The following is a 22,480-nucleotide window of genomic DNA, read 5'->3' as shown; positions in this document are numbered from 1 at the left end:
AACCCGGCTGGTGGGGGGGGGGTGCCCAATCCGTGGGGTCTCAGCTGCTGATATATGGACGCTTGTAGCACACAAAAGATATGCAAGACAAAGACCCCCTGTGGCCCACCATCAGCACCACAAGCACAACAAGCTGCAGTGCATGTGTGTTAACGTGTACGCGTGTGTTAGTGTAATGTGAATGTCTCCATTTGTGTGTGTGGCCGAGGCAACAAACTGCAGTAAAAGACATTTTTATTGTTTGGAAAAAAATTGCATTAAAAAAACAGAAGAGCCAATGAATCTTGAGATGTGATGTCACAGGAATATAAGTCACATGACTTCTGTCCTTTCTTTTCCTCATGTGTGTGTTCACAGGTCACGTGACATTCTTCTGACCACAGGTCATCACTTTGACTGATCTTGTCTTTCGAAGTCCACTAAGTTAACAGAGGCATTATTTGGCAAACGCTAACAAACGACAAAGGGATATTTGTCCATTGCGACTGGAAGTCGAGCCTGAGGAGGCGGAGCCAAAACTGTAAGTACTATGTTATGATATCAATGTGATTTTTGAAGTTTGATCTCGGTGACACCCATGAACAAATGTCGAGTGGGTTAAGGCATCTGCCTCAAGAGTTTTGAGGTTCAGGGCTGGAATCTGAGAGCTGGAACTTCGTTTTTCTCCCGTTAGCATGTTAGCCTCATTGAAGATCAAGAACTTTTTTTATAGGCGGGAACGTGCGTTTGTCCAGATGTACCTTGCGATTGCCTGGCAACCAGTTTGGGGTGTACTCTGCCTTTAGTCATCCTGAAATGGATGGACGGATGGACGGAGAGTTGGGTTGTTGGATGTTTAGCAGGAGGGATTGTTGTTTGAATAAATCGATTTTTGTATCTATTCATCTATGTATCCAACGACCCATCCATTGCTGGTTGGACATTCGATGGATGGCTGGATGATGGAATGTTAGATGGATGGATTTTTGGACGATAGCTCGTTTGGATGGTTGTTGAATGTATGGATGTGTGTATCGATGGATGATTGCATGGATTTGTGTTCCAGCTTATTTATCGAAGATCAGGGTGCAGAAAATGGATGTTGAAATGTCATCCCTCATACGTGATGTAAACAGGAAGTCCCATGAGTATCAAAAGTTCGGGTTGGAGGGTGACCTCAGAGCAGGGAGTCGGTAGGGGGTTCCCCAAGGTCAAACAGTTGCTCCAGATTGACGCCGGAGCCACACAGGAAGTCGCTGCGTTCGACCTCCGACCCCACGTCTTCCTCCGGCCAGGGGCTCTCCAGGAAACCCAGACCCAGGAAGGACTTTTGGGACTCGGCAAGTGTGTCCACGTCACCCGCGGGGGCGCTGGCCTGCACGCTTAGCTCGTCCTCCTGAATGATGGGGCCCAGGGTGTCGCCGGCGTCCAGGCTGAGCTCGCCGCTGAGCGCCGAGTCCAGCAGGGCGTCCCAGTCAAAGTCGCCCTTTAGGGGGCCGCTCTCTTTCTGCTCATCTGCGGCGAGGAGCGGGGAGCTGGGGCGGCGGATGGTCTTGCCTCCGCCGTTCCTACGGCCAAACTTCCTCTTGGCACCGCCTCGGGATGCCGGCCAAGATCCCAACATGGTTCCTTGGGCCAGGCAGGCGTCCCAAGTCTGCTCCGTGGCCTCCTCAAACTCCCGCAGGAGCCGCTGGGAACGGGCGTCGGCGCGCAGGGTGCCAGCGGGACTCTTGGGCGGCTGCATGACGAGCCCCAGCCGGCTCTGCAGCGCCGGGTTGATCCTGACGGGTGGCATGCGCCGCTTCTTGTAGGCGCCGCTCAGAAGGCGCTCGGCATACTGCGGGTCGATCTTCCAGAAGCCGCCCTTGCCCGGTTCGTCCTTTTGACGGGGAACTTTGATGAAGCACTTGTTGAGCGATAGATTGTGGCGGATCGAGTTCTGCAACGGCACGCGGATGACGCAGAGCTTAGTTTAGGTTCACCGCTACAAACAAGGCGACAAATGGGACTCAGTGAAACGCCTCAACTCACTCCGATGTAGTTCTTTGGCACCAAGATGGCACAATAACAAGATTATGCTAGATGTGGCTTTGGCTTGAGCACAGAAACCCTGATGAAGTAAAATTGGAGTGATTTTGGGGTCGGGAGTGAGTCAACACTGATTCGTAACTGCCAAATCACTATCAAGAGATTTCAAATGGACATTTTAGGAACTATCTTGGTAAACTCTGCAAAATCATAACGATGCTGGCACTAGCCAAAACGTGCTAGTGCAATAAAAGGCGGAAGTATGAATGACGCCATCGCTATTCATGGCGCTAACCTCCCCCCGTGGCTCCGCCTCCCGAGCCTAAATGGAGCTGTTGACCTTTGTTAAATATTATCTGCCCTATGAGGGGGGGGGGGGCGCTACAAAAACAAGCTAACGGCTTCATCAATCATTTATATGGCAAATTCAACTTTTGGTTGAAAAGAGACAAATCCCTCAAAATCACTCCTATATACTTGTACTCACTCTAACTGGAGAATAGAGATGTCCGTCCGTCCGTCTGTGTGTGTGTGTGTGTGTGTGTGTGTGTGTGTGTGTTACCTACCTGCCATGTGGGCTCGGCATGCTTGAAGTAGCAGAAGTTGTCAGTTATCCACTTGTAAATGCCGGCGAGCGTCATCTTGTTGTGCTTGCTGTGCTTCATGGCCATGCAGATGAGGTGCGCGTATGAGTATGGCGGCTTGACGCCCGCGTCCGTCTTGTAGTCCACCTCGTCCGGGCAGTGGCCACGCGCCACGATGGCGGGCAGCTGCAACAGCCGGCTGTAGGCGGCCGCCGTGGGTTTCCCGGGCGTGAGCGGCGGGCCCGCCGAGGCCGGGTCGGCTGCCAGTGGGGAGGCAGGGGCCTCCCAGCCCAGCAGGTGGCGGCGGTGAGGTGGCGGCGGCCGGCCCGGTGGGACGCCGCCCCCGGTGATGGAGAAGTCCTGAAGCCACTGCAGGCTGGTCAGGCTATCGTCCAGAGAGGCTGCGCCGCCCCAGGACACGCCAGCCACGCCCTCCGCCGCGGTGCCCGCCTCCACTGCGCCTGCCGCCTCTGCTTGGGCCGCAGCTGCCACCAAAACCTCCTCCAGACCCTCGCACTCCTCGGAGCCCCCCTGGTAGCAGGACTCCATGATGATTGCCTCCTCGTCTTCGCCTTTGCCTTCCTCAACACGACTGCAAACATACGATGCACTCAAGTGAGTGAATGAATGATGGAATGCAGCGAGTGAGTGAGTGAGTGAGTGAGCTAAAAATGAATGCGTGAATGAACTGATGAGTTTGTGAATGAGTCAACACAATGAAGTGAGTGGCTGAGGGAGCGCGCAAGTGAGTGAAAACAGTGTGCGAATGAGCGAGTGAGTAAATTAATGTGTGAGTTGATAAATGAGTCAACACAGTGGAGTGAGTGAGTGAATAGTAATTTGAACTGAGGGAATGAGGACGGTGAGGGGATGAGTTTAGTCGCACCAGCACATTTAAGTGAGAAGATGAGAGCGGGACCGCAAGAGGTCACTTGTCAGTTGAGGACACTGCAGAGAGTGGCGAAGTGAGAACATGAGAACGGACGCACTGAAGTGAGGGACGCAGGAAGTGAGAGACCGTGTGAATGAGAGCGTGAGGACTCATTTGAAAATAGTCAGTTTCTCTTCACACCTGCGCGCGTGCTTGCCTCGCTCGCAAAGTGTCACGCGCAATATTTTTTCCAAGACATTTTCAAATGATGTTCACATGTTTCAATGATCAAATTTCGTAACGCGACAAACATTTGCGCTTTTTGACGTCGAGACGCCGCGACCACGAAACGGCATCGAAATTTGAAACGAAATCAAAAGAGCAAAGATGTGAGCATACCTGCAGTCGAGCTCTCTCCTCGGTGTGAATTGCGCGCGCGCCTCCCTCCTGCGTGTGACTTGCGTGTACGTGCGTGAGCGCGCGAGGGCCACCAAAGAGCCACGCAAGGAAACGAAGACGACGTGCAACCCGACGGCGCCTCTTTAATACCTGAACACGTAACCCGAGCAACGGCGGTCGCGCCCCCTTGTAAACAATCTCCTGCGCGCCCATTGGCCCGCCCGTTGCCATGGAGATGGGCCAGCGCTTCCAACTAACGGCACGCTTCCACACTACAAGACTGGAGAATTCTCTATCCCTCCGTCCATCACGCTTTTACGACTTTCGCTTTCTTTGTGGACGTGTGTGTGCGTGGGGGGGGGGGGGGGGGGGGGCAGGTCAGTCCGTTCCAAGTTGAAGGTTTTTGATTGTCTCGCCATCGTACATTCCCTCATACGTCGTAACCTTCAACCCCCCACCCAAAGAATCCCACTTGATAGTTGTATTGGACTAACACAATTCCTAAAAGTAGATGAAAGTCTTGTTTGGAAAAGTGCATTCTGTATTTTGGAGGCCAAATAAAATCGTCGGATGACTTCAATGATATGATTTAAAATGACCTATTTGACGTCACTTTATATCTTGTGCTATGTTGTCATGAACTCGAAAAAAGCTAATGTTAGCTTTTTTTTTAATATTGTACACCAATTTGTAGCGGGCGACACGGTGGACGACTGGTTAAGCATGTCCGCCTCACAGTACAGAGGTGTAAGGTTTGATTCCGGCACCTACTGCCCAAATCCAGCCGCCAACCCTATCCCCCTCCACGTGACCCTCGTGAAGATAAGCGAAATACTGTAGAAAATGGATGGACGAAATGATGGACCAATTTGCAGCTATAATGATCGATACTGAACAGTAGAGGACGCTAACGCACCATTTTAAAAATGATTTTTCGTTGGAGAATTCATTTTAAAACTCACTAATTTGTTTTTCGTATGGATGCCTGGTACTGTCAATGTGGAGGAATCATTTTTGACTTGACAAAATATTAAAAACGTAACATTTTTCCCATAAGGCCACAAAGTATTGCATTGTGCATGCACCAGAATTCTTTTTTTAGCATTTGGCGTCAATTAAAATATATTGTTGTGTGTTGTTATTACGTCTGCGGCACAGGGTAAGCACATTGCGTAAGTAGTTGCCTCGTGGCAAAATGAGGGAAGGGGTGGAGGGGGGCTGCGGAAGTTCCACCTGAATGATGGATGCAAAGCACAGCAGATTCCGCATGAAATCTCTTCCAAATGGTTTGACCTTTTTATACTTCACACCAGCTGTTTGATTCTGACAATACTGTTTTCACACAAGTGTGTGTCTGTGTGTGTGTGCGTGATACACTCTGGAATGATTCCCGACAGCTCATCTGTTATGAGTCACAGCAACAGAAAGTTGACCACTTCAAAGAGTAACAGCCAGAAAAATGAAAACTAGTTCAAGTGTGTTTCCTTCATTTCTCAACAAGTTTATTTCAGCCAAGTATAATAATTTCTGGAAGTGAGTATGATTTTTAAAGAAAAGGCAAATCTGTTGTATTCATAAAATTGCCTCATTAATATGGATGGATTAGACACACATACAGCTTTAAATTTTGCATTGAGTTTTTTTTTTTTTGTGTACGTGTGTCAGGTGTGTGGCGGCGGTTGCACCGGTCCGGCGGGAGGAATCTGGCCACAGGGTCCTGCCCCGTTGAGGCGCCGTTGGGGGGTGTAGGTCACCGTGCGAATGCCGCCGCAGCTGCGGGACACCCGAGGGTACCTGCGGGCGACAGCCCACGTTTGGAACTTGTTGTAGAAAAGAATGACAAACGACACGGTGGCCGTGCGAGTGGGAGGGGCAGTGCGAGGTGAGTCCATTCGCTTCCCGAAATGTCTCTTCCCATCTGACACCTTTGGGGTCGTGTGTCATGCACGAGGGGAACATTTCACCTGGTCAACCGTCACTTTCTTCTCCAGATTTTCCACTAGGAGGCGCTCACCTCAAGTGAGTCAAATCCGTCAATGGCCTGCCACCTCCCCTGCCGCTAGGCCATGCCCCCAACAAACTCTTACTGTGCACACACAAAAGATGATTGACAGCAGGTATGTTCGTATACTTTACACATATATTAGTGTATTCAAATTCAATTTTGCACGTGTGTGTGTGTGTGTGTGTGTGTGTGTTTTGAGAAAGACTCACGCTGTGTTAAGATGTCGAATGACATGACGGTCACATGACAGACAATGATGTGTTTCAAGCAGTTGTCTGCGCGCGCACACACACACACACACCAACAGGAAATGATGTTATAAACACAGAATCACTCACTCATCCCCAACTGTTCCCTAAACACTCAATGTTTATTCATTCATAATTTAGGGAATTCCTAATGTACCAAAATGACTCATGACTAACTAATTCACATGATGGAGCAAGGTAGTTCCCCCCCAAAAAAATCCTATTGCGGTAGTCAGGAATGACTCGGTTGTTCGATAGTGGACAAAGTGTCAACTTACTTCCTGATCCCAGCGGCTGTGGCATCTTCGCCATCATGCTCGAAATGTTCAGGACTGCGCAGCCTCTCGCGGCTTTGATGGAAGTTTTTCAACTGAGCTTCGTCGAGCTGCTTCTTCTGTGACACACACACACACACACACACATACACCATGTATCATTGGCATATGGGATGTTTTGATGTGTTCCAACACAAAACACAAAAATCTTACAACTTCGACGTGAAGCAAGCGTTTGTCAACTTTGTTCTCTTGCAGATCCTCAGAGGTCCTCAGCAGTTGCTATGGAAACCACACATTTTGTCCGTTTATAATGTTATGTTATACACTTTTTGTAGTTTGACAGATGCTCCAACGGCATCATCACCCCTTTCTAGTGGCTTTGTATGTTAATACAGCGTTTTAAACATGTTCACATACTTTCGTGTTCGTTTACCTGGATGTGGACCTGTTTGTGTTTGCTGTCGTCATGGAGACGCCTGATGGCCTCTTGAAGTTTGTCACACTCACTTTGAAGTTTCAAGATGGACACCTGCCCGCCAGTCAGCTGCATGCGCACATATTCACTTATTTATACACACGCGCACACACACGCACACACACGCGATGCCAAAGCCTAAATGCACACTCACATGGCACACACACAATGGCTGTGTCCAAATTCACACGTTGACTTGCTCCGAGGCCTCATTTTTCGGACCCCATATACTGTACAGCTGCGCTGGAAGTGACGTCATGTGGACGTAAGACCAGCCTGTGAATTTGGACACAACCATACAGACACGCGAGCAATCGTCGCAAATCTGGGTTTCGTCATAGGGTGCGTTTGATTCGTTGACCTGGGCGTCTTCATGCCGTTGCCATCGCACGCCTTCGGCCATCTTGCGCTCCAACAGGAGACTCAACTTGCCGTTGAGGTCGTCCGTGGCGCGACATCTCAGGTCGGAGGGTTCAGATGTCAAAGATGACATCATGCGGTCCAAGGCCCCTCGAAGGTCGTCCAGCTGCAGGTAACAGGTTGCGAGAAGCCTGGCTTACTTTGCGAACGTCATAATGTGATAAATGAGTGTCGCCTTCTACTTTAGCCGTACGACGAAGGAGCGCCGGCTGCTGACCTGCCGACATTGTTGGGCGAGTCGCTCGATGGCGTCCTCGTGGAGTTTGACGCGCTCGTCTAGAAGTCTGCACGCCTCGCGCCGATCTGGAAGCGAAAACACCAAGAGACGTGAGGGAAAGTCCACGCGAGCTCGCGAGGAAAGCCCTGCGAACGGGGGGACCCACCCGTGTCCCCGATGAGTCGCCGCAGGACGTCCATCTGCTCCTCGTCAGCCTTCGCCGTCTCGAGCGCATCCACGCGAGCTCGCAGGAGCGCGCCCTCGTCCTTCAGCTCGTCCAGCGAGGCGGACGCGAGGCCCTGGAGACGTACAGACGAACGCGTCACCTTTCACGGCTCGCTTGTTGGCCGCAAAAAGACACAACGATGGATGCCGACTGGGAGGTGTGGAGTTTGGGAAACGGACTTGCTGGTGGACGTGAAGCTCCTCTGCGCGCTGCTTCATGACCGACATCTGCTCCTGGACGTCTCGTGCCAGCCCCAGGGCCTGACACGCACGCAATTAGAAAGTTAGGCATTTTAGTTTGGCTCATTCCTGCCAGTTTGTTAACATTCCTGCGTACGGTGCGCACGAGCACGCGCGCACAGACGACAAGCAGACGCGCCTTCTCCCTTGGCAACAGAAGACCTTCGAACGCAATGCGACCAAGACCAAGAACCTTAAGCCGAGCGGGCGCCCAACCTGTTCCAGTGCGTCCTCACAGGCCCCGACACGTTCCAGAAGTCCAGTCTGTCGAGCCCGCTCGGCGGCGCTGACGTCACGGATGCCCAAGCGGCTGAGTAGCGCCAGCAACAGCCGTCGCAGGTAAACCAAGTCAAGCGCGCCCGCGCGGGGGCCCCCGAAGCTCAAGTCCAGCAGGTCCGAGAAGGTCGCGTCGTCGTCCCGCCGCATCGTTCGTTCAATACCGTCAACGCCGCCGCTCGTGTGTGTGTGTGTGTGCGCGCGCGTTGCCCCGGGAGTGGTGTTCGCGTCCGACGTCGCTTAGGCAACGCCAGGCAAAACTTCGAAACGGCTGCTTGATCGCAGCGCTTCGACTTCCGCATATTTTTTTTTCATTTGTAATTATTGTTTCGATGACTTCATTTCAGTGGCTTGGTGATGAAATGCTGCGGTGATACAATCGGATTTCTGTGGGCATTTATTGTAATGTACACCAAAGTATTGCTCTTCGAAACTTTATTTCGGCTTTTAAATTAATCACCTTAACGGTAAACATTTAGTCTCCGTTTTCCCTTCTTATTTCCGGTAAAAAAATAAAATCAACTTGAGCTAGCCCAGCAACCATCGGCATTTCCCATCATGCTTCCGTGCGTCTTTAAAGTGAATGTGCGGATTTGGTGGCGATCGTAACGTGCGAAGCGGATCGTCGTCCTCATCAGATGCCATCTGCCGCAGCCGCCTGCGCCCGCCACTCAGCGGCAAAGAAGGAGAGCGAGCCGGCGAATCCCAGCACGACCATGACGAGGAGCTGCCAGTGCAACAGCAGGAAGTTGCTGTAGAAGAAGGCCAACGCCGCCAGGATGGACTGAGGAGCAAACACAACAGCCAGGTGAAACCGACACTGTGATATCACTTCCTGTCGGCTGTTTCGAGCTTCTCAGACTTTGGGGAGACAAAGATCAGCAAGGGTTGAATCAGGGCAACTGGATTGTTCTAGATTGTTGAAGATGATGCACCTTGATTCCAAAAGGTTTGGGTGTGTTGTCCCTCTAATTATGTGTGTGCTCAACAATTGGGCGTTGTTGTTGTTGCCGCCCGGCATGTTTTGTGAGAGGAGCATCCCGCAATAGCATGCCAATGCTATGCGGATGGGTCACGCGAGAAAAGAGTAATTGAATCAAAAGAAGCCTTTTGGATTGAAGGTGTTCAAAAAAACAAGAGCAGTCCAGTTGCCTTCATTCAACCTTGGTCGTCACCTGCATGACTGACTGACCACACACACATTCTTCCAAGCAGCCCTCCAAACCCGAACATGAATGTGACAATTATTTTTGGAACACATTTCAGTCAAAACGATCAATTGTTGCATGACTACGTCCGAGGATTCAAGCTTGAGAAGCAAGGTCCCCAAAACCCCCCTAAAACAAAAACACATTCCCACCTGTATGAACTTGAAGATGGCAAAGGCGGGGGCGCTGTTGTCGCGGAAGGTGAAGCCGATGATGCTGAGCAGCTGTGTGTTGAAGCAGCTGTCGCCGAAGCCCAACAGGAAGCTGCACAGCAAAGCCACGCCCACACTGACACACACACACACACACACCACTTCATGAGGGAAACTAATGACAGCGTAGAAGATACAGAATTCAAACAAAATGCAAAACCATCGTTCAAATTCAGGAGACAAGCAATTGGTCGAGATGCACTCGCAATCGCGTGACATCTTTGCTCCTGAAGCTCTTAACGTGTCATTTGTATGTGGTGCTACGTTTCGAGTCGGGCGCAACCTGGGCCGAATGAAGGAGGTGAGCTCAGTTCCCTCTTCAGGCGCCAGGGGGGCATCATCGGCGATGTTGATGAAGATGAGGTAGAACGCCACGTAGTGCGACAGCAGCCCGAGCAGCACCACGGGATTGCGGCCCACGCGGCCGCCGCCCTTGTTCAGCACGCCGAAAACGCCCCCGCCCAGGATCTCGCCGAGGCCCACGCAGATGCCCGACAGCCCCATCAAGCTCTTGGCGTCCGCTCCCAAGCCCGTCATGGCGCCGATGCATGTGCCGTACACGCCGCTGTAAAACGTTAGCTCCACGCCTGTCGACACACGCGGGCCATCGTGTCATCCATCGCGCGGCGTGTGCATCACGTGACGGGAAGTCGCGAGTCACCTGTGTACGCGATGGACAGGCTGAGCAGCAACATCTCCTTGGTCACCAACATCTTGCATGCCCGCACTGGGGAGCAGAGTGCAACGTTGTCACACACACACACACACACCCGTATGCAGTTTGGCCGGAAAAAAAGTGAACGACAATCGAACAAGGGGCGGCCATTCGCAATGTGTGTGTGTGTGTGTGTGTGTGTGTGCTGGCTTGGAGGTGGGCGCACGTACCAAAAGCGTCCAGGGCTTGCGAGCAGACGTGCGAGAGAGGCGAGCTGCCAACAAAGAGTTAGGGGGTGGTGGGGGGGGAGATAAATAAAAAGTTGAGAAAAAGTCATCCAGAGTAAACACACATTTCTCCAATTTGCACATTTTTTTAAGTTGGAAGAAGAGGAAACTCTTTACATCTCACCGTCCATCTTGCAAATCAAATCTGTAAACCATTCTTAAGGCAAATACCGTCAGATGAGTTTGAAATGAAACCGTTTAGGGGTCAAAGGTTGTGGCATCTTGGAAGATTTAAACTAGTGTTACTTTTCGCATCGTGGTTTACTCCCGATAGCGAAGCAGAATGGAGCCACTGGGCCACTCTGGACCCCACGTTGCCACGGTGACGCGACACACCGCACAACATGGGATGTCGTTCGAGGGTCAATGAGCGGTGCCTCGTCACCATGGCAACCGCAAAGATAATACCAGCGCTTTGTCAACCCCCCCCCCTCCCTTCCTGCTGCTGCTCATGTCGACAGGTACCCGAGTGCACTCTCGCCCGAGTCGGAGGGCAGCAGCAGGGCCTCCGATTCGTCGCCAGGCGCCATTTCCGCTTCCGCTTCGGTGTCGGGCTTCCGGATGAGGAAGAAGAGGAAGCAGCCAACCAGGCCGATGACCGTCAGGGAGATGAATACCGTCTGCCGGTCCTTGTCTGCCGCACACAGAGGGGGTCACTGCTTGAACCTCGGCCCGTGCAGGCGTACGTCCGCGACCAGCCGTTACCTACCTGAGATGTGCTCGTGTCCACGCCAGGCGCAGAAGATGAACAGGTTTCCAAACAGTAAGCTAAAACCCCCCACACACACACACAATCATTAGAGGCACACGCTGGAAGTGCAACAATTGATCGACAACTTTTCAATGATCCAATCAGGCAACAACTACTGATCATTTAGAAACCTTGTTTGACTTCAAATTCTTCACAGGAAGTAAATCCGAAACCTTTTATTTGTGAAAATAACAACAATGTGAATTTGAAATCATGTTCCGTTTTTGAATCAACGGGTGGAAATCATTTTTTTTTCTTTTCACAATCAGAATAATCAATTAACTCATTCACTCCCAACGACGTTTTTAAACGTCTTTTCAGACTTGGTACAGAATTGACTGGTACTGAATGAAATAATTAAAACTCCGACACAAAATAGAGCGTCACCTGCACTGCAGCAGGGCCCAGAAGACGCCGCTGTTCCTGCCGATGGTGTGCTGGTCCGAGTTGAGCGCCAGCACGTTCCCCTGCGCCGTCCACAGCACGGCGGCGCCGGCGCCCACCAGCACGGAGGCGGTGTAGAAGCTCCACGTGTACGGGTAGACAAAGACGGCGATGTAGGCGCTGTACAGCAGCCCGCTGAAGAACATGGACAGCTGGGCGCCCGCCACTGCCACCACCGACGGGGCCAGCAAATTGGATGCCGAGAACACGCCGTAGATCACGGCCATGCTGCACCGTACAGTTTACAGGTTATAGTTCACATTAATGGGGGGAAATATATTTTTTCATTTCTGTGGGGTGCGCGGGCGCTCTTACCTGGTGTATCCGCTGCCATGGAAGGTGGTGCTGTTAAAGCTTTTGATCACCGTTTGCTGCAAGAAGCAAGACAGGTCGGGCGGCGTTGGCAAGTGCCTAGAGTGACGCGAGCAGCGATGGAGTGACGTGGCATGACGACCGGCCTGCACACATACCTCGATGTTGCCGCACGTCTGGAAGGCGGTGAAGATGAACATGAAGGCCACGCCCAGGACAATGACGTTGATCAACTTCTTGCCGTCAGGACCCATTTGGAAGCGCGTGGGATTATGTCACAACATCTGACGAAGACCGTGACAACAAGATGGTCTGGGCGGAAGGAGACATACTCAGCCCCCTCCCGTGTATGTCCAAATTTTCCGTCACATCTCAATATCCATTCCAAATAGTTTTATACCGATACAATAAGTAAATTGCAAATGGATAAGTGAAAAGTAAGTCCATAAAAGCATGTACGGCTGATGGTTCTGTAACGTTTTGAAGACTCAAGAATAACACCCGATTTTATTTTTAAATTTGGATCATACTTCGTTATGACGACTTCCACGGGGGTTGAAAAGGTAACAACGCTATTTTGCCAAAGTACGGAGTAGGTAGTAGAGGAATGTTTACAAAGGGAGGAACTAAACAAGGTAAAAAGTACAAAAGAATATAGAAAATAGGCAGTTGGCTGAAAGCAATCCACTAAATTGCACTTTCCAGTACTGCAAACTACTTTTTTTACATAGGTGTTAAAAAAAACACATAAAAATGAATGTTTATTGTCCACTTACAGAGCATGCGGCGGTTCTTGTCGCTTATTGCTCGCCTCTGGAAGTGGCTAAAACCAGGCTAAACAAAGCTGAGCGGACCAGCTAGCTTTTAGCACTTGCCATCGATCTTTCCCATATGGACCCGAAATCTACCATGACGGAACCAGCTGGCTTTTCCAAAATTGTGCTCCGACAATCCCAAGCAAGCAGAAGACGAATCAGACGATATGCAATCATGTGAGTTTGAGAGGACGTCAGCTGACCCACAACGTCACAAGTTTAGCGGCGCCAGCATCAAATTATATAATCGGATATTTTGTTAAATTTGTATACTAACATGGTATATTGTTGTTTTAAGTCAATAGAACCCTTAACAAATACTAGATGTAAAAGTTGCAATTAGAGAAGCCACCATACGCAAAGTCATCCATTTGGCATGTTGATTTTTTTTTAACAACCACCATATGTTTCCGCTTCCGGGTGAATTTTTTTGGGGTCATGGTGAATACGATACAATACAATACAATACATGCTGATTTATATAGCGCTTTCACAACAGCGGCAGCTGTAACAAAGCGCTTTACAAAACAGTTAACATAAGGTAAAATAATAAACACAACACATAACATAAAACACGGACAGTCGTCCAGTCCTAACCACTTTTCCGTCACACGCTTTGTTGTTTGAAGCGGTTTGAGATGAAAGAGGAGAGAATCAAAGTGTCCTTTAACCAGTGGATCAGAGACCATGAAACATATTACGTTAAAAGTCGAGTAGTTTCGATGTTAAAAACACATTAAAAATCATCAGGTTTTCGTTTCGTCCGTGCTCGGCTGTATGCGCGGCTATGTTGATTGTTTGGCGAAGCTGTGGCAGGGTGGGTGGTGCCAGCAATGGTTGCGCTGTTAACAGCCAATGGAGCAAATTATCGTCTTTAATTAAGCCAAAGCACAGACTAAACTTTAAAAAATATATATATCACAGAACACCACTAAACCCAATGCCACAAAAGTATACACACACAAACACACTCGCGATATTACTACACGCTTTGTTTGGACATTCTGCCATCTAGTGGAAGAGCATTGAAATGTTCGTCACTGGAATAGATACAGTAGATCAACGTTTTAAATCGGATGTTTTTTTGTGACACACTCAGGCAAAAGGCCGTTATAGTAAGAATTTATTTCATCCAAAAGACAACGCTGAGCCAGATGGATAGATGGATCGCAAAGCTATTCATCTGTTTGTTTATTTATTCTGCGTGGTTGTCCGCTCATCTATCGTTAATTGTGTGACGTTGATTATCACCGAATCTCGCGAGAGTTAGTCGAGGCTGGCTTCAGCAGACTAGCAACTAGCAAGTATCTCGTCTGTTGCGAGTTGCTGCTGCTGCTGCTTGCAATCTTGTTCTTGAGCAACAACAAGGAGAGAAAGAAGCAGACGCTTACCCGTGGGACGCCATCGCGCCGCTGTGCGTCCTGCACCTCAGCGCTCGTCTCGTTCGAGCTCGGCCCCGCTGACGGACGCCTGAGCGCGGCTGTGATTTGCAGGTAGTGTAGGTTGATGCTGTTCCTCGCAGGTTTATAAATAGCCGCCAGATAGCTGCTGGCTGCTAGCAGCTAGCTGTCCAGTCAACGGCTAGCCTAGCTCTACAATGCATTTTGAAAGGCGAGGTGCGTAAAGTGCTGGCTTCAAATGTGACACCTGGACTAACTGCTTACACGACATCGCTCGTTTGTTGTCACAAAGAGCACGTTTGATGGAGGTTTTGTATTATGGATTTTGTTTAGCTGAATGAGTGGCACTCACTTTGCTAGCGAGTTAGACATCGTTATTTATCCCATCGTTACACGTAACTGCATGGTTAAAACTATCATTCAAAACTTACTGTTTACACATAAGGTATGTGTAAAAACTGCTATTCGTAGCTTACTTACGACCTGTATTTAAGGTATGCTTGTGTAATTCAATTGCCATGGGAACAACATGATCAGACGGATCTTTTAAAGTGATGATAAAGTGTCATTTGTGACATCGTAAGAAAGTGACTCTTTAAGAGCGTCGAAAATGCACCAACTTCTGCCCCACATTTGAATGCAGTCTTGAGTCAGTTGGGGTCGAGAATTAGGCAGCTCCTTTTTGTTGTTGTTGAATCCGAGGTTCAACACCTTCAGAGCTTTGTTCGTCGTTATCACACTTTTCTAAAGGCTCCTATCACTGGAAAGCTTATAGAACACGGAGACCGACAAACCATAACCATATTATTTCAAATTAATTCATTCCAGCCATTGCATGAAACAATAGATAAATTTCGGGATAACCAAAATCCTAATTTGAAAATTACAATCAATATGAACTTTAACAAGTGCTCAGCAGAAAATAATCTGAAGGCCTTCTTTTAGTAAAGTTATTCAAAATACAATATGAAAGCAGTAATAAGGCCCTATAATGATTATTGCTGTACATTATTTTTATAATTGATGCCTATACAATACATTGCTGAAATATATAGGACGGAAAGAAAAATATAATAGGAAGCGTTTGTAGTTGATAAAATTCATGAAATTGGTGTTGGAAGTGACACAATATAAAATGATATGATGCTAATATAAATTTTGATGAAAAGTTGCGAATAGTTGGTCATGTGTGTGACAGTGTTTCTGTATTTGTGCGTCAGGATGCGGCCTCCCACATGTGGCCACGCCATTGCCACCAGGAATCATGGATGTCGTCGGGATCATGTAGCCACACACCGTAGGCTCCCATGATGCATCGCGGCCCATGAGCGGTGGACTTGGCAATTCACTGTAAACGATCGGACGCCCGTGCAGGCTTTCCTGCATCTGTGCGGTCTCACAAGTCAGGACTGATCTGATTGGACGTTGTCGGCAGGAGAATGAATGGCTCGCTTTTAACTCCTCCCAGCCCGCGGGCGACAAACTCCTCACCCCTTCCCCCATCACCCTCCCCTTCGCCATCCCCGCCATCGCCCTCTCTGCTGCCCCTGTCGCCCCGGCCACCCCCCCTCCCTCCTCTGATGAGCCCGCCGCCCCCGACCCACCCGTCCTCACTGTCGGACACGCCCACGCCTTCACCCTCTCCCTGCCTCAGCTGGACTGAATTCTGTGAGCTTCATGCCCGCGTGGCGGCCGGCGACTTTGCGCGCCACTTCCGGGCGTTTCTCTTGGAGAACCCGCACTATTCGTCCGACTCGGCCGCCGCCTTCTGCCGCCGCTTCATGGATCGCTTCGTCCGCCACTTCCAGAGCGAACTGGAGGGGGCGCCGCCACTCAGTGGCACCTCTGGCAGAGAGGAACTGGTGAGCTGGGCTCCCCAGTCGGACGCCACCTCCCTGGAAGAGGAGGCCGCGTCCCCCTTGTCGGTGTCCGGAGGAGCCGTCCCGCCCTGCTCCACTGCTAATGTGGCTCTGCAGGCCTCCAAAGAGGCACCCACGTGCCTCCTGCTGGACGGCCGCAGCGGCGACAGATTTCAAGACTCCTACGCCCGCGGCCAGGTCCTGCCTCCGTCTTCGTCGTCATCCTGCTGCTCCTCTGTGGGAGGCAACAACGGCAGGCGGGACGACAGGGGCACTGCAACAATGGGCGGGAACGGGGACGCATCTGCCGTGGAAGAGGAGGACAGCTGGCCTGGTCCAGTGTCAATGGGGGAGGATGTGGAGGGGCGGGAAGCGGACGGCGGCGAGGTGGACTTCTCCGATGCCTCGCGCATGCCTAATACGCCCCCGCCCGGCTCCAAAGGGACCGCCCCTGGCAACGTCTCTAAAAACAAAGTGAAAAAGCGCTTCTCGCTGCGCAGTGTGGGGCGCAGTGTTCGTGGGAGCGTGCGAGGCATCCTGCAGTGGCGGAGCTCTTCCAGCGACTCGGGGCCAAGCCCGCTGCCTGCCAGCTACAGCTACAACATGGGCGTGCACGATGCCGCCCCGACCCGAAATGCCGCCACCCAGCCTCCAACGCCCACCTCCTCCATGCCCGTGTCTCTTTCCATGCCCCTGTCCCTGCCCCACTCGTCTTCGTCATCCCTACCCCCATCATCGTCCAGCAGTGCCGCCTCTCTGTTGCTTTCCGACGCCGCCCGGGACCGCCGGCGGAGCAACGGCGAAGGCGGCGAGAAGGACAAGTGGAGCCACCGTTTGGAAAAACTGCGACTGACTCGATCTCCGCCCCCTGTCCTCACACCGAGCACCGCGTCTTCTGTGCTGCCACCTAGCGGCGGCACCACTGCCAACGCGCCGCCCAGGAAGGTCGGTCGGCTGGTTCGAGAAGGCGGAGTGAGCGTCAGTTCGTCCAACGATGAGCTGAGTGGAGTTCACAGCTTCCCGGGCTTTTCCTTTGTTCTCCCTCTTCACGGCCTCGACAACAACCACACGGCGGCCGCGGCTCCCGTGGCGGCTGCGGCGGGCGGCGGTAACATGCCCTGGAGGGGCGGACGCTGGCACAAGTGTCGTCTGGTCCTCCGAGAGAGGGAACGGGAAGGCGAGCGAGGCGACGAGTACTACTTAGAATTTTTTATCCCACCCAAGGTATAATGATGATCACGGTGATGAGTGTCGTGCTAAAAATAACAATGTCCTCCACCTTTGACGCGGTCAGGCGTCCAAACCGCGGCGGACGGTGGCGTGTGGCGCCATCCTGGATGTGAGGAGCACCACGGCGCTGGAGGTTCCAGACAAGGAAAACAGCTTTCTGCTGCAGGTGAGATGCCGGCGGACAGTTTCCGTGCCCGCAGCGTCTTTGCGCTCATCCGTGCTCGTTTTTCAGTTGGATGGCACCATCCAGTATGTGATTGAGACGCGTGACGCTGTCCAGATGAGGGCGTGGCTCAGCGACATTCGCCACGGAATCTGTCTAAGGTGAGGAGCTAACAGAGCTAACCCAAATGTAATTGACACCAGCTTGCGCTGTGTGAGCGTACGTTATTAAAAAGTCACTTCTTGGAGCATTGAAAGCGGGTGACTTGGCGCCCGATGCTCCCAAGGTGGTCATGCCGCAGCTTCGAAGCCTGAGTAGGTGGGGCTGGGATGTTGGCGTCTCCGAGACGTTACGCAAATACCGATCCCACGCCTTTAAAAAAAATGTAGGGTTAGACAGCACTATGGACATTTTTAAGTCAAACTACCATATTGGCCCGAATATAAGACAGTGTTTTTTGCATTGAAAGAAGACTGAAAAAGTGGGGGTCGTCTTATATTCGGGGTCAAGATTATACCCAGTCACGACGCTAGATGGCGCCAGATATCATTTAAGCGAATGCTGAATCTGACCAGGCCAAAGCGACCCCCTGTTACGAAGAATAAAAGTAAAAATGGCGGTAGCACGAAAAATAAAAATAAAAAATAGCAGTAAAGTAAGAAAGAAAAAAGAAGAAAATAATAGAAGAGAACAGAAAATGGAGAAACATAGCGACAATCTGGAGAAAAGTGGGTCCAAGATCGGACAGGTTAACCAGCAGCTCAGGAGAAGTTATGATGTCATTTACATTTCAAAAACCGGAAGCCATTCATTTACGAATGTGATTGCACTTCAGTTTACATATTTAAATGTTCAGATATTAAGATTTGAATGAGGCAAAATAACATGCTTTTTCTATCAAATATATATTGCTAGAATCATTTGTTTCAGATGTACTGTAATTATTTTCTGTATCAAATTAATTTGGTGTTCAAAAAGTCTTTTTTCAAACTTGAGTCTTGAAAAAGAGGGGGTCATCTCATAATCAGGGCCATCTTATATTCAGGCCAATACGGTACAAATCATGTCCTAATATGATCACACAGAACTATATTGGCACAGGAACGAGTCAACGGTGTCTCACGTGCCCGCTGGTGAAGCCGTTGGGGACAGATTGCTCACCTCTGATTGCGAATATGAATCTTAGACAGGGCTAAATCAGTTGACAATTAATTTGAGTAATTTATTCAAGACTGATCCCAAAACCGTTAAGGGTGGAACTTATGGATACTGCAGTTTTTTTTTTTAAATCCTTCGCCCGGGCCAGTTTAATACCGGGCTTCTGTAACCAACCCTAGTGGCATGCCCCCCAACATGTGTGTCTTCCACAGCAGGCAGGAAGATGCCGACTGTGGCGGCTTGCCGGACATCAGTGGCACGCCAGAGATTATCGACCGTCTGTCGCAAGGTGAGCGCGGCCAAATGCGCACACCACAACATCGAGGCACTTGCCTGTCCCTTGACACCGCATCCTCTCTCACGCTGCCGCAGTGTGCTACGGCGGCGTGGTGGGCTCCTCCCCGCCAATGGATCCTCTCCCACCTGAATTGCCGCCGCGAGCTCCACTGGACGAACCCGACGCGCGGGTCCTCGGAGGGGGTGGGGCGAGCCTGAGCACGCCGTTTGCCGAGACGCCAGACGCGACAGGTGGATGCCAATACAGTATATTCCAGAGCTTCTCATTTGGGTCGGCTGGCCTGATGTCAACGTGTGGGTTTCCCCCCCTCCCTCCTGCGCAGGCTCCTTCCTTTTCTCTGAGGTGATGGTGGGCGAGGCTCCGGAGCACCCGCTCAGCGAGTGCCAGTGGTTCCACGGCACCTTGTCGCGCCTCAAAGCCGCCCAGTTAGTGTTGGCGGGCGGGCCGGCCAGCCATGGCGTCTTCCTGGTACGCCAGAGTGAGACGCGGCGTGGCGAATACGTTCTCACCTTCAACTTCCAGGGGAAGGCCAAGGTCGGTGCCTCGCCACAGCTGCCGTTCTTTTTGGCGCCACCAACACCCAACTTCAATTACCGTATTGGTCCGAATATAAGACGGTGTTTTTTGCATTGAAATAAGGCTGAAAAAGGGGGTCGTCTTATATAACCGGGGTCTAGACGTTATACTCATTCACGACGCTAGATGGCGCCAGATATCATTGAAGCGAATGCTTGACTCCCAGGCCAAAGTGAACCCTCACGAAAAATAAAAATAGCGGTACCACGAAGAAGAAAAATAACTTGAGTCTTGAAAAAGAGGGGGAGGGTCGTCTTATAGTCAGGGCCGTCTTATATTCGGTCCAATACGGTACAAATGACTCTTAACCAAAACACACACTCACACACACATTTGAATTGATATTGGTATGCGCGCCCTCCCTTCCGGCAGCACCTGCGCCTGTCGCTGAACGAAGACGGCCAGTGCCGCGTGCAGCACCTTTGGTTCCAGTCCATCTTCGACATGCTGGAGCACTTCCGTGTGCACCCCATTCCCCTGGAGTCGGGCGGCGCCTCTGACGTCACTCTCATCAGCTTTGTGGGTGCTGCTGCCGTCCGCCAGCCGGGTACGAGCCGGAGCACGCCGCCCTCACCCTCGCCCCGCCCTTCCCCGGCGCCCGTCTTTCGCTGTGTGCCGCACCGACGACCGCCTCCCGCTGCCCCTCCCACTTCTGACATCATGTTGTGTTTGTCCATCACTCGTCCTTGCAGGCCGGGACAGGGCGGGCAGCCGGCCTATCGTCTGTGATGTCATCACCACGCGCCATCCTGACTCTCCATCAACCCCCATCTCTGACTGTGTGTAAGTGACTTGTGTGTGTGCGCGTGTGTAAAACTGTGAGGGTGCCTTTGTGAGTGTGAATGAGATTGTATTTGAAAACAAGAATGGAATGAGTGTGAGAGTGCATGAAAGGAAAATGTGTGTGTGTGTGTGTGTGTGTGTCTCTCAACATCAAAGCTTTGTGCATCGCATTGCTCATCCGTAATTGGCTGGTTTATGTGACATTGGAAAAAAGCCTCTTTGCAGCGTGTTGAGAAGCCACCAGGTTGCGCCAATGTCCATGTACGAAGCAAACGTCACTTCCCAAACAGGCAGTAGAAGAGTTCAGCGTGACAGTTGACTGTTTTCATAACAACCTCAGCCGCCATGCCTCCTCCTTCGCTCCTGACCTCACTTCCTCTCGCTAGCCCCTCCCCTTCCTCCTGCTGCATTCACGCTCTTTCGCTTCATTTTGTTCTCTCTCCCCTTTTGTCTTTTCACAGACTTGACCAGCAGACCCCGTAGCCCCCCTCAGCCGCCCCCAATGCCGCTGGGGCGCCCGCCACCCCCGACGCCGCCTCAGGAGAGAGGACGAGAGACAGAGCCGGAGGCGACGTCGGCAGCCGCAGCAAGCGCCGGCAGCGGGGCGGGAAGCGGCACCGCGGCGGAGGACTGGGATGACCGTGACGCGCCGCTGCACCAGCTGGAAGCGGCGGCGGCGGCGGAAGAAGAAGAGCTGGAAGCCGCCCGGGCGCCCCGAGCCGTGGACAACCAGTACTCCTTTTTCTGAGGAGGCAGTCGTAACACTAAACGAGCGAGAGCCAGACCAGACCAGACCAGACAGACGCACGCCAAGAGCAGCTTACGACACTAACGAGTGCCACGCTACTATGGCCTCAGCGTACACGCGTACCTCATATGTCCACCGCTTGATCTTCACAACCACCTCATACAAACCTGCGCATGTATGAACCATTGAAGTCCTCCGTGTGTGTATGTGTGTGTGTGTCTCAAAATGAGTGTATGTGTGTATTAATGGGTATGTGACTTTTGCGTGTGAGAGCTCATACTTACCTGATGTGTTTAAGCCCAGCTGATGATGTCATGTCATCATCATCCGGTTGGTTGTGGTGTTCTTTTTTGTTATTTTTTTTTACCTCAGCATCTCTCGGTGAATCGTCAGTCAGGCGGCTGCCGCTGTCCATGCTGGCAAGAAGAGTCTTGATTTTGTTTGTGTTTGCGCGCTTTTCATTTTGAGGGAGGGGCACAAACAAACGTGAGTCTCTTCATCCTTTCAGCAAAAACTTGACTACTCGTGCCTTTTCTGTGTCATCTCTGCTCAAGTTAGTGCTTTTTTTTTTGGGATGGGGGTGTTTCGTTCTTTAGATTGTTTTTATTTTCTTTGAATTCCAGATGTGCTCTGTCTGTCGTGTTGTTGGTCGGTCTAACAACTCTTTGTGCCTTTCTCCTTCTCTTCTTGTCATCGCTGGGACCGTGTGTCGCGGGCGTCGGCTCTGCGTCCCCGCTCATTAGTTTCAGGTACTATGTTGAATTTAATGATTATAATATAAATATAGTGAAATGTTAACACTCGTCGTGTCTTCATTTTGTTCACGCTTATGTGCACAATAGTCACACATCAAATGGAGGGGGAGGAAGGAAAATACAGATTCAATTTCTTTTCTCTTTAGCACCCGAGTGACAGTGCAAGAGATAGGACCAAGGGGGGGGGGGGGGCGTGACATTTAAGCATCCTAACACCTAGGTGTAACTGAACTGTCCACAAATCGATCTACAATGATGTCGATGCGTAGAGATCTGCGTGTTGATGCCTACATATGCACACAGCACGTTATCATTGGCTTCCTGGTGGAGTTTTAAATCAACTCACCGTTTGCCCTAATTGTAACAGTGAAAAATCAACTTAATTCATATTTTAAGAATGCAATATTAATCAGAAGACAGTGTTTTGACTCGTGGGGGCACATACAACATATTGTTGCAAAGAACATTTTTGTGTTTCGTTTCACTTAAAATATAAATATCAAACTTCGTCCGTTGTATGTCATACTTGGAGCTGAGCTCAAATTTGAAGTGTAAGAAAAAAAAAAACAGATCCTTTTTTC

The 22,480-nt window shown here is 50.8% G+C and overlaps 4 protein-coding genes and 1 long non-coding RNA gene across 9 annotated transcripts; 2 read left to right on the top strand and 3 right to left on the bottom strand.

The window, feature by feature from the left end:
- Nucleotides 1-217: 217 nt before the first annotated feature.
- Nucleotides 218-4,212, bottom strand: foxj1a (forkhead box J1a). Its single transcript, XM_052048343.1, has 2 exons — nt 2,574-4,212; nt 218-1,918 (listed from the first exon to the last, which is right to left on the bottom strand). The coding sequence occupies exons 1-2, from the start codon at nt 3,138-3,140 to the stop codon at nt 1,157-1,159; spliced, it is 1,329 nt and encodes a 442-aa protein (XP_051904303.1). The 5' UTR covers nt 3,141-4,212; the 3' UTR covers nt 218-1,156.
- A 1,125-nt stretch (nt 4,213-5,337) lies between these two features.
- LOC127590368 (uncharacterized) lies at nt 5,338-8,395 on the bottom strand. Its single transcript, XM_052049888.1, has 11 exons — nt 8,186-8,395; nt 7,910-7,990; nt 7,671-7,803; nt 7,505-7,590; nt 7,229-7,393; nt 6,826-6,936; nt 6,603-6,671; nt 6,393-6,508; nt 6,076-6,141; nt 5,876-5,947; nt 5,338-5,655 (listed from the first exon to the last, which is right to left on the bottom strand). The coding sequence occupies exons 1-11, from the start codon at nt 8,393-8,395 to the stop codon at nt 5,523-5,525; spliced, it is 1,242 nt and encodes a 413-aa protein (XP_051905848.1). The 3' UTR covers nt 5,338-5,522.
- Nucleotides 8,396-8,663: 268 nt separating this feature from the next.
- On the bottom strand, nt 8,664-13,339 carry mfsd11 (major facilitator superfamily domain containing 11). 2 transcript variants are annotated; one of them, XM_052048231.1, is made up of 11 exons: nt 12,891-13,339; nt 12,273-12,426; nt 12,118-12,173; nt 11,746-12,030; nt 11,317-11,375; nt 11,073-11,241; nt 10,551-10,594; nt 10,327-10,392; nt 9,949-10,252; nt 9,606-9,741; nt 8,664-9,029 (listed from the first exon to the last, which is right to left on the bottom strand). In XM_052048231.1, exons 2-11 carry the CDS (start codon nt 12,366-12,368, stop codon nt 8,880-8,882), a joined length of 1,365 nt encoding a protein of 454 aa, XP_051904191.1. In that variant the 5' UTR covers nt 12,369-12,426; nt 12,891-13,339; the 3' UTR covers nt 8,664-8,879. The 2 variants fall into 2 exon arrangements, with proteins under 2 accessions (XP_051904191.1, XP_051904190.1); XM_052048230.1 differs by having other exon boundaries at nt 12,273-12,398.
- On the top strand, nt 8,922-9,578 carry LOC127589180 (uncharacterized). Its single transcript, XR_007959306.1, has 2 exons — nt 8,922-9,053; nt 9,512-9,578. It is a non-coding gene; the product is annotated as an uncharacterized LOC127589180 (long non-coding RNA).
- An 801-nt stretch (nt 13,340-14,140) lies between the features above and the next one.
- On the top strand, nt 14,141-21,942 carry sh2b1 (SH2B adaptor protein 1). 4 transcript variants are annotated; one of them, XM_052048227.1, is made up of 10 exons: nt 14,143-14,422; nt 15,550-17,412; nt 17,483-17,584; nt 17,651-17,742; nt 18,952-19,028; nt 19,112-19,267; nt 19,360-19,571; nt 19,986-20,160; nt 20,306-20,396; nt 20,858-21,025. In XM_052048227.1, exons 2-10 carry the CDS (start codon nt 15,769-15,771, stop codon nt 20,877-20,879), a joined length of 2,571 nt encoding a protein of 856 aa, XP_051904187.1. In that variant the 5' UTR covers nt 14,143-14,422; nt 15,550-15,768; the 3' UTR covers nt 20,880-21,025. The 4 variants fall into 4 exon arrangements, with proteins under 4 accessions (XP_051904186.1, XP_051904184.1, XP_051904185.1 ...); XM_052048226.1 differs by lacking the exon at nt 20,306-20,396 and having other exon boundaries at nt 14,141-14,422; nt 18,955-19,028; nt 20,858-21,942; XM_052048224.1 differs by lacking the exon at nt 20,306-20,396 and having other exon boundaries at nt 14,142-14,422; nt 20,858-21,942.
- The last annotated feature ends 538 nt before the right edge of the window (nt 21,943-22,480 follow it).

The sequence above is a fragment of the Hippocampus zosterae genome, chromosome 17 (genome assembly GCF_025434085.1).
Source record: "Hippocampus zosterae strain Florida chromosome 17, ASM2543408v3, whole genome shotgun sequence".
Taxonomy (NCBI): domain Eukaryota; kingdom Metazoa; phylum Chordata; class Actinopteri; order Syngnathiformes; family Syngnathidae; genus Hippocampus; species Hippocampus zosterae.
Note: the sequence above shows the minus strand (reverse complement) of the source record. Positions and strands in the feature narration are given on the sequence as shown.

What these genes read in the sequence shown, in the direction of transcription:
- mfsd11 (XM_052048231.1), bottom strand. Translation starts at nt 12,368, where the DNA reads ATGGGTCCTGACGGCAAGAAGTTGATCAACGTCATTGTCCTGGGCGTG. An exon ending in TCGGGCGAGAGTGCACTCGG is followed by an intron (nt 10,595 to 11,072) that starts GTACCTGTCGAC and finishes CTTTGTTGGCAG; the next exon opens with CTCGCCTCTCTCGCACGTCT. An exon ending in CCATCTTCAAGTTCATACAG is followed by an intron (nt 9,030 to 9,605) that starts GTGGGAATGTGT and finishes TTTGCTCCTCAG; the next exon opens with TCCATCCTGGCGGCGTTGGC.
- sh2b1 (XM_052048224.1), top strand. Translation starts at nt 15,769, where the DNA reads ATGAATGGCTCGCTTTTAACTCCTCCCAGCCCGCGGGCGACAAACTCC. An exon ending in CGCCACGGAATCTGTCTAAG is followed by an intron (nt 17,743 to 18,951) that starts GTGAGGAGCTAA and finishes TGTCTTCCACAG; the next exon opens with CAGGCAGGAAGATGCCGACT. An exon ending in TGCTGCCGTCCGCCAGCCGG is followed by an intron (nt 20,161 to 20,857) that starts GTACGAGCCGGA and finishes GTCTTTTCACAG; the next exon opens with ACTTGACCAGCAGACCCCGT.
- foxj1a (XM_052048343.1), bottom strand. Translation starts at nt 3,140, where the DNA reads ATGGAGTCCTGCTACCAGGGGGGCTCCGAGGAGTGCGAGGGTCTGGAG. An exon ending in ATGCCGAGCCCACATGGCAG is followed by an intron (nt 1,919 to 2,573) that starts GTAGGTAACACA and finishes GTGCCGTTGCAG; the next exon opens with AACTCGATCCGCCACAATCT.
- LOC127590368 (XM_052049888.1), bottom strand. Translation starts at nt 8,395, where the DNA reads ATGCGGCGGGACGACGACGCGACCTTCTCGGACCTGCTGGACTTGAGC. An exon ending in GTGAGGACGCACTGGAACAG is followed by an intron (nt 7,991 to 8,185) that starts GTTGGGCGCCCG and finishes CGTGCGTGTCAG; the next exon opens with GCCCTGGGGCTGGCACGAGA. An exon ending in ACAGCCGCTGGGATCAGGAA is followed by an intron (nt 6,142 to 6,392) that starts GTAAGTTGACAC and finishes GTGCGCGCGCAG; the next exon opens with ACAACTGCTTGAAACACATC.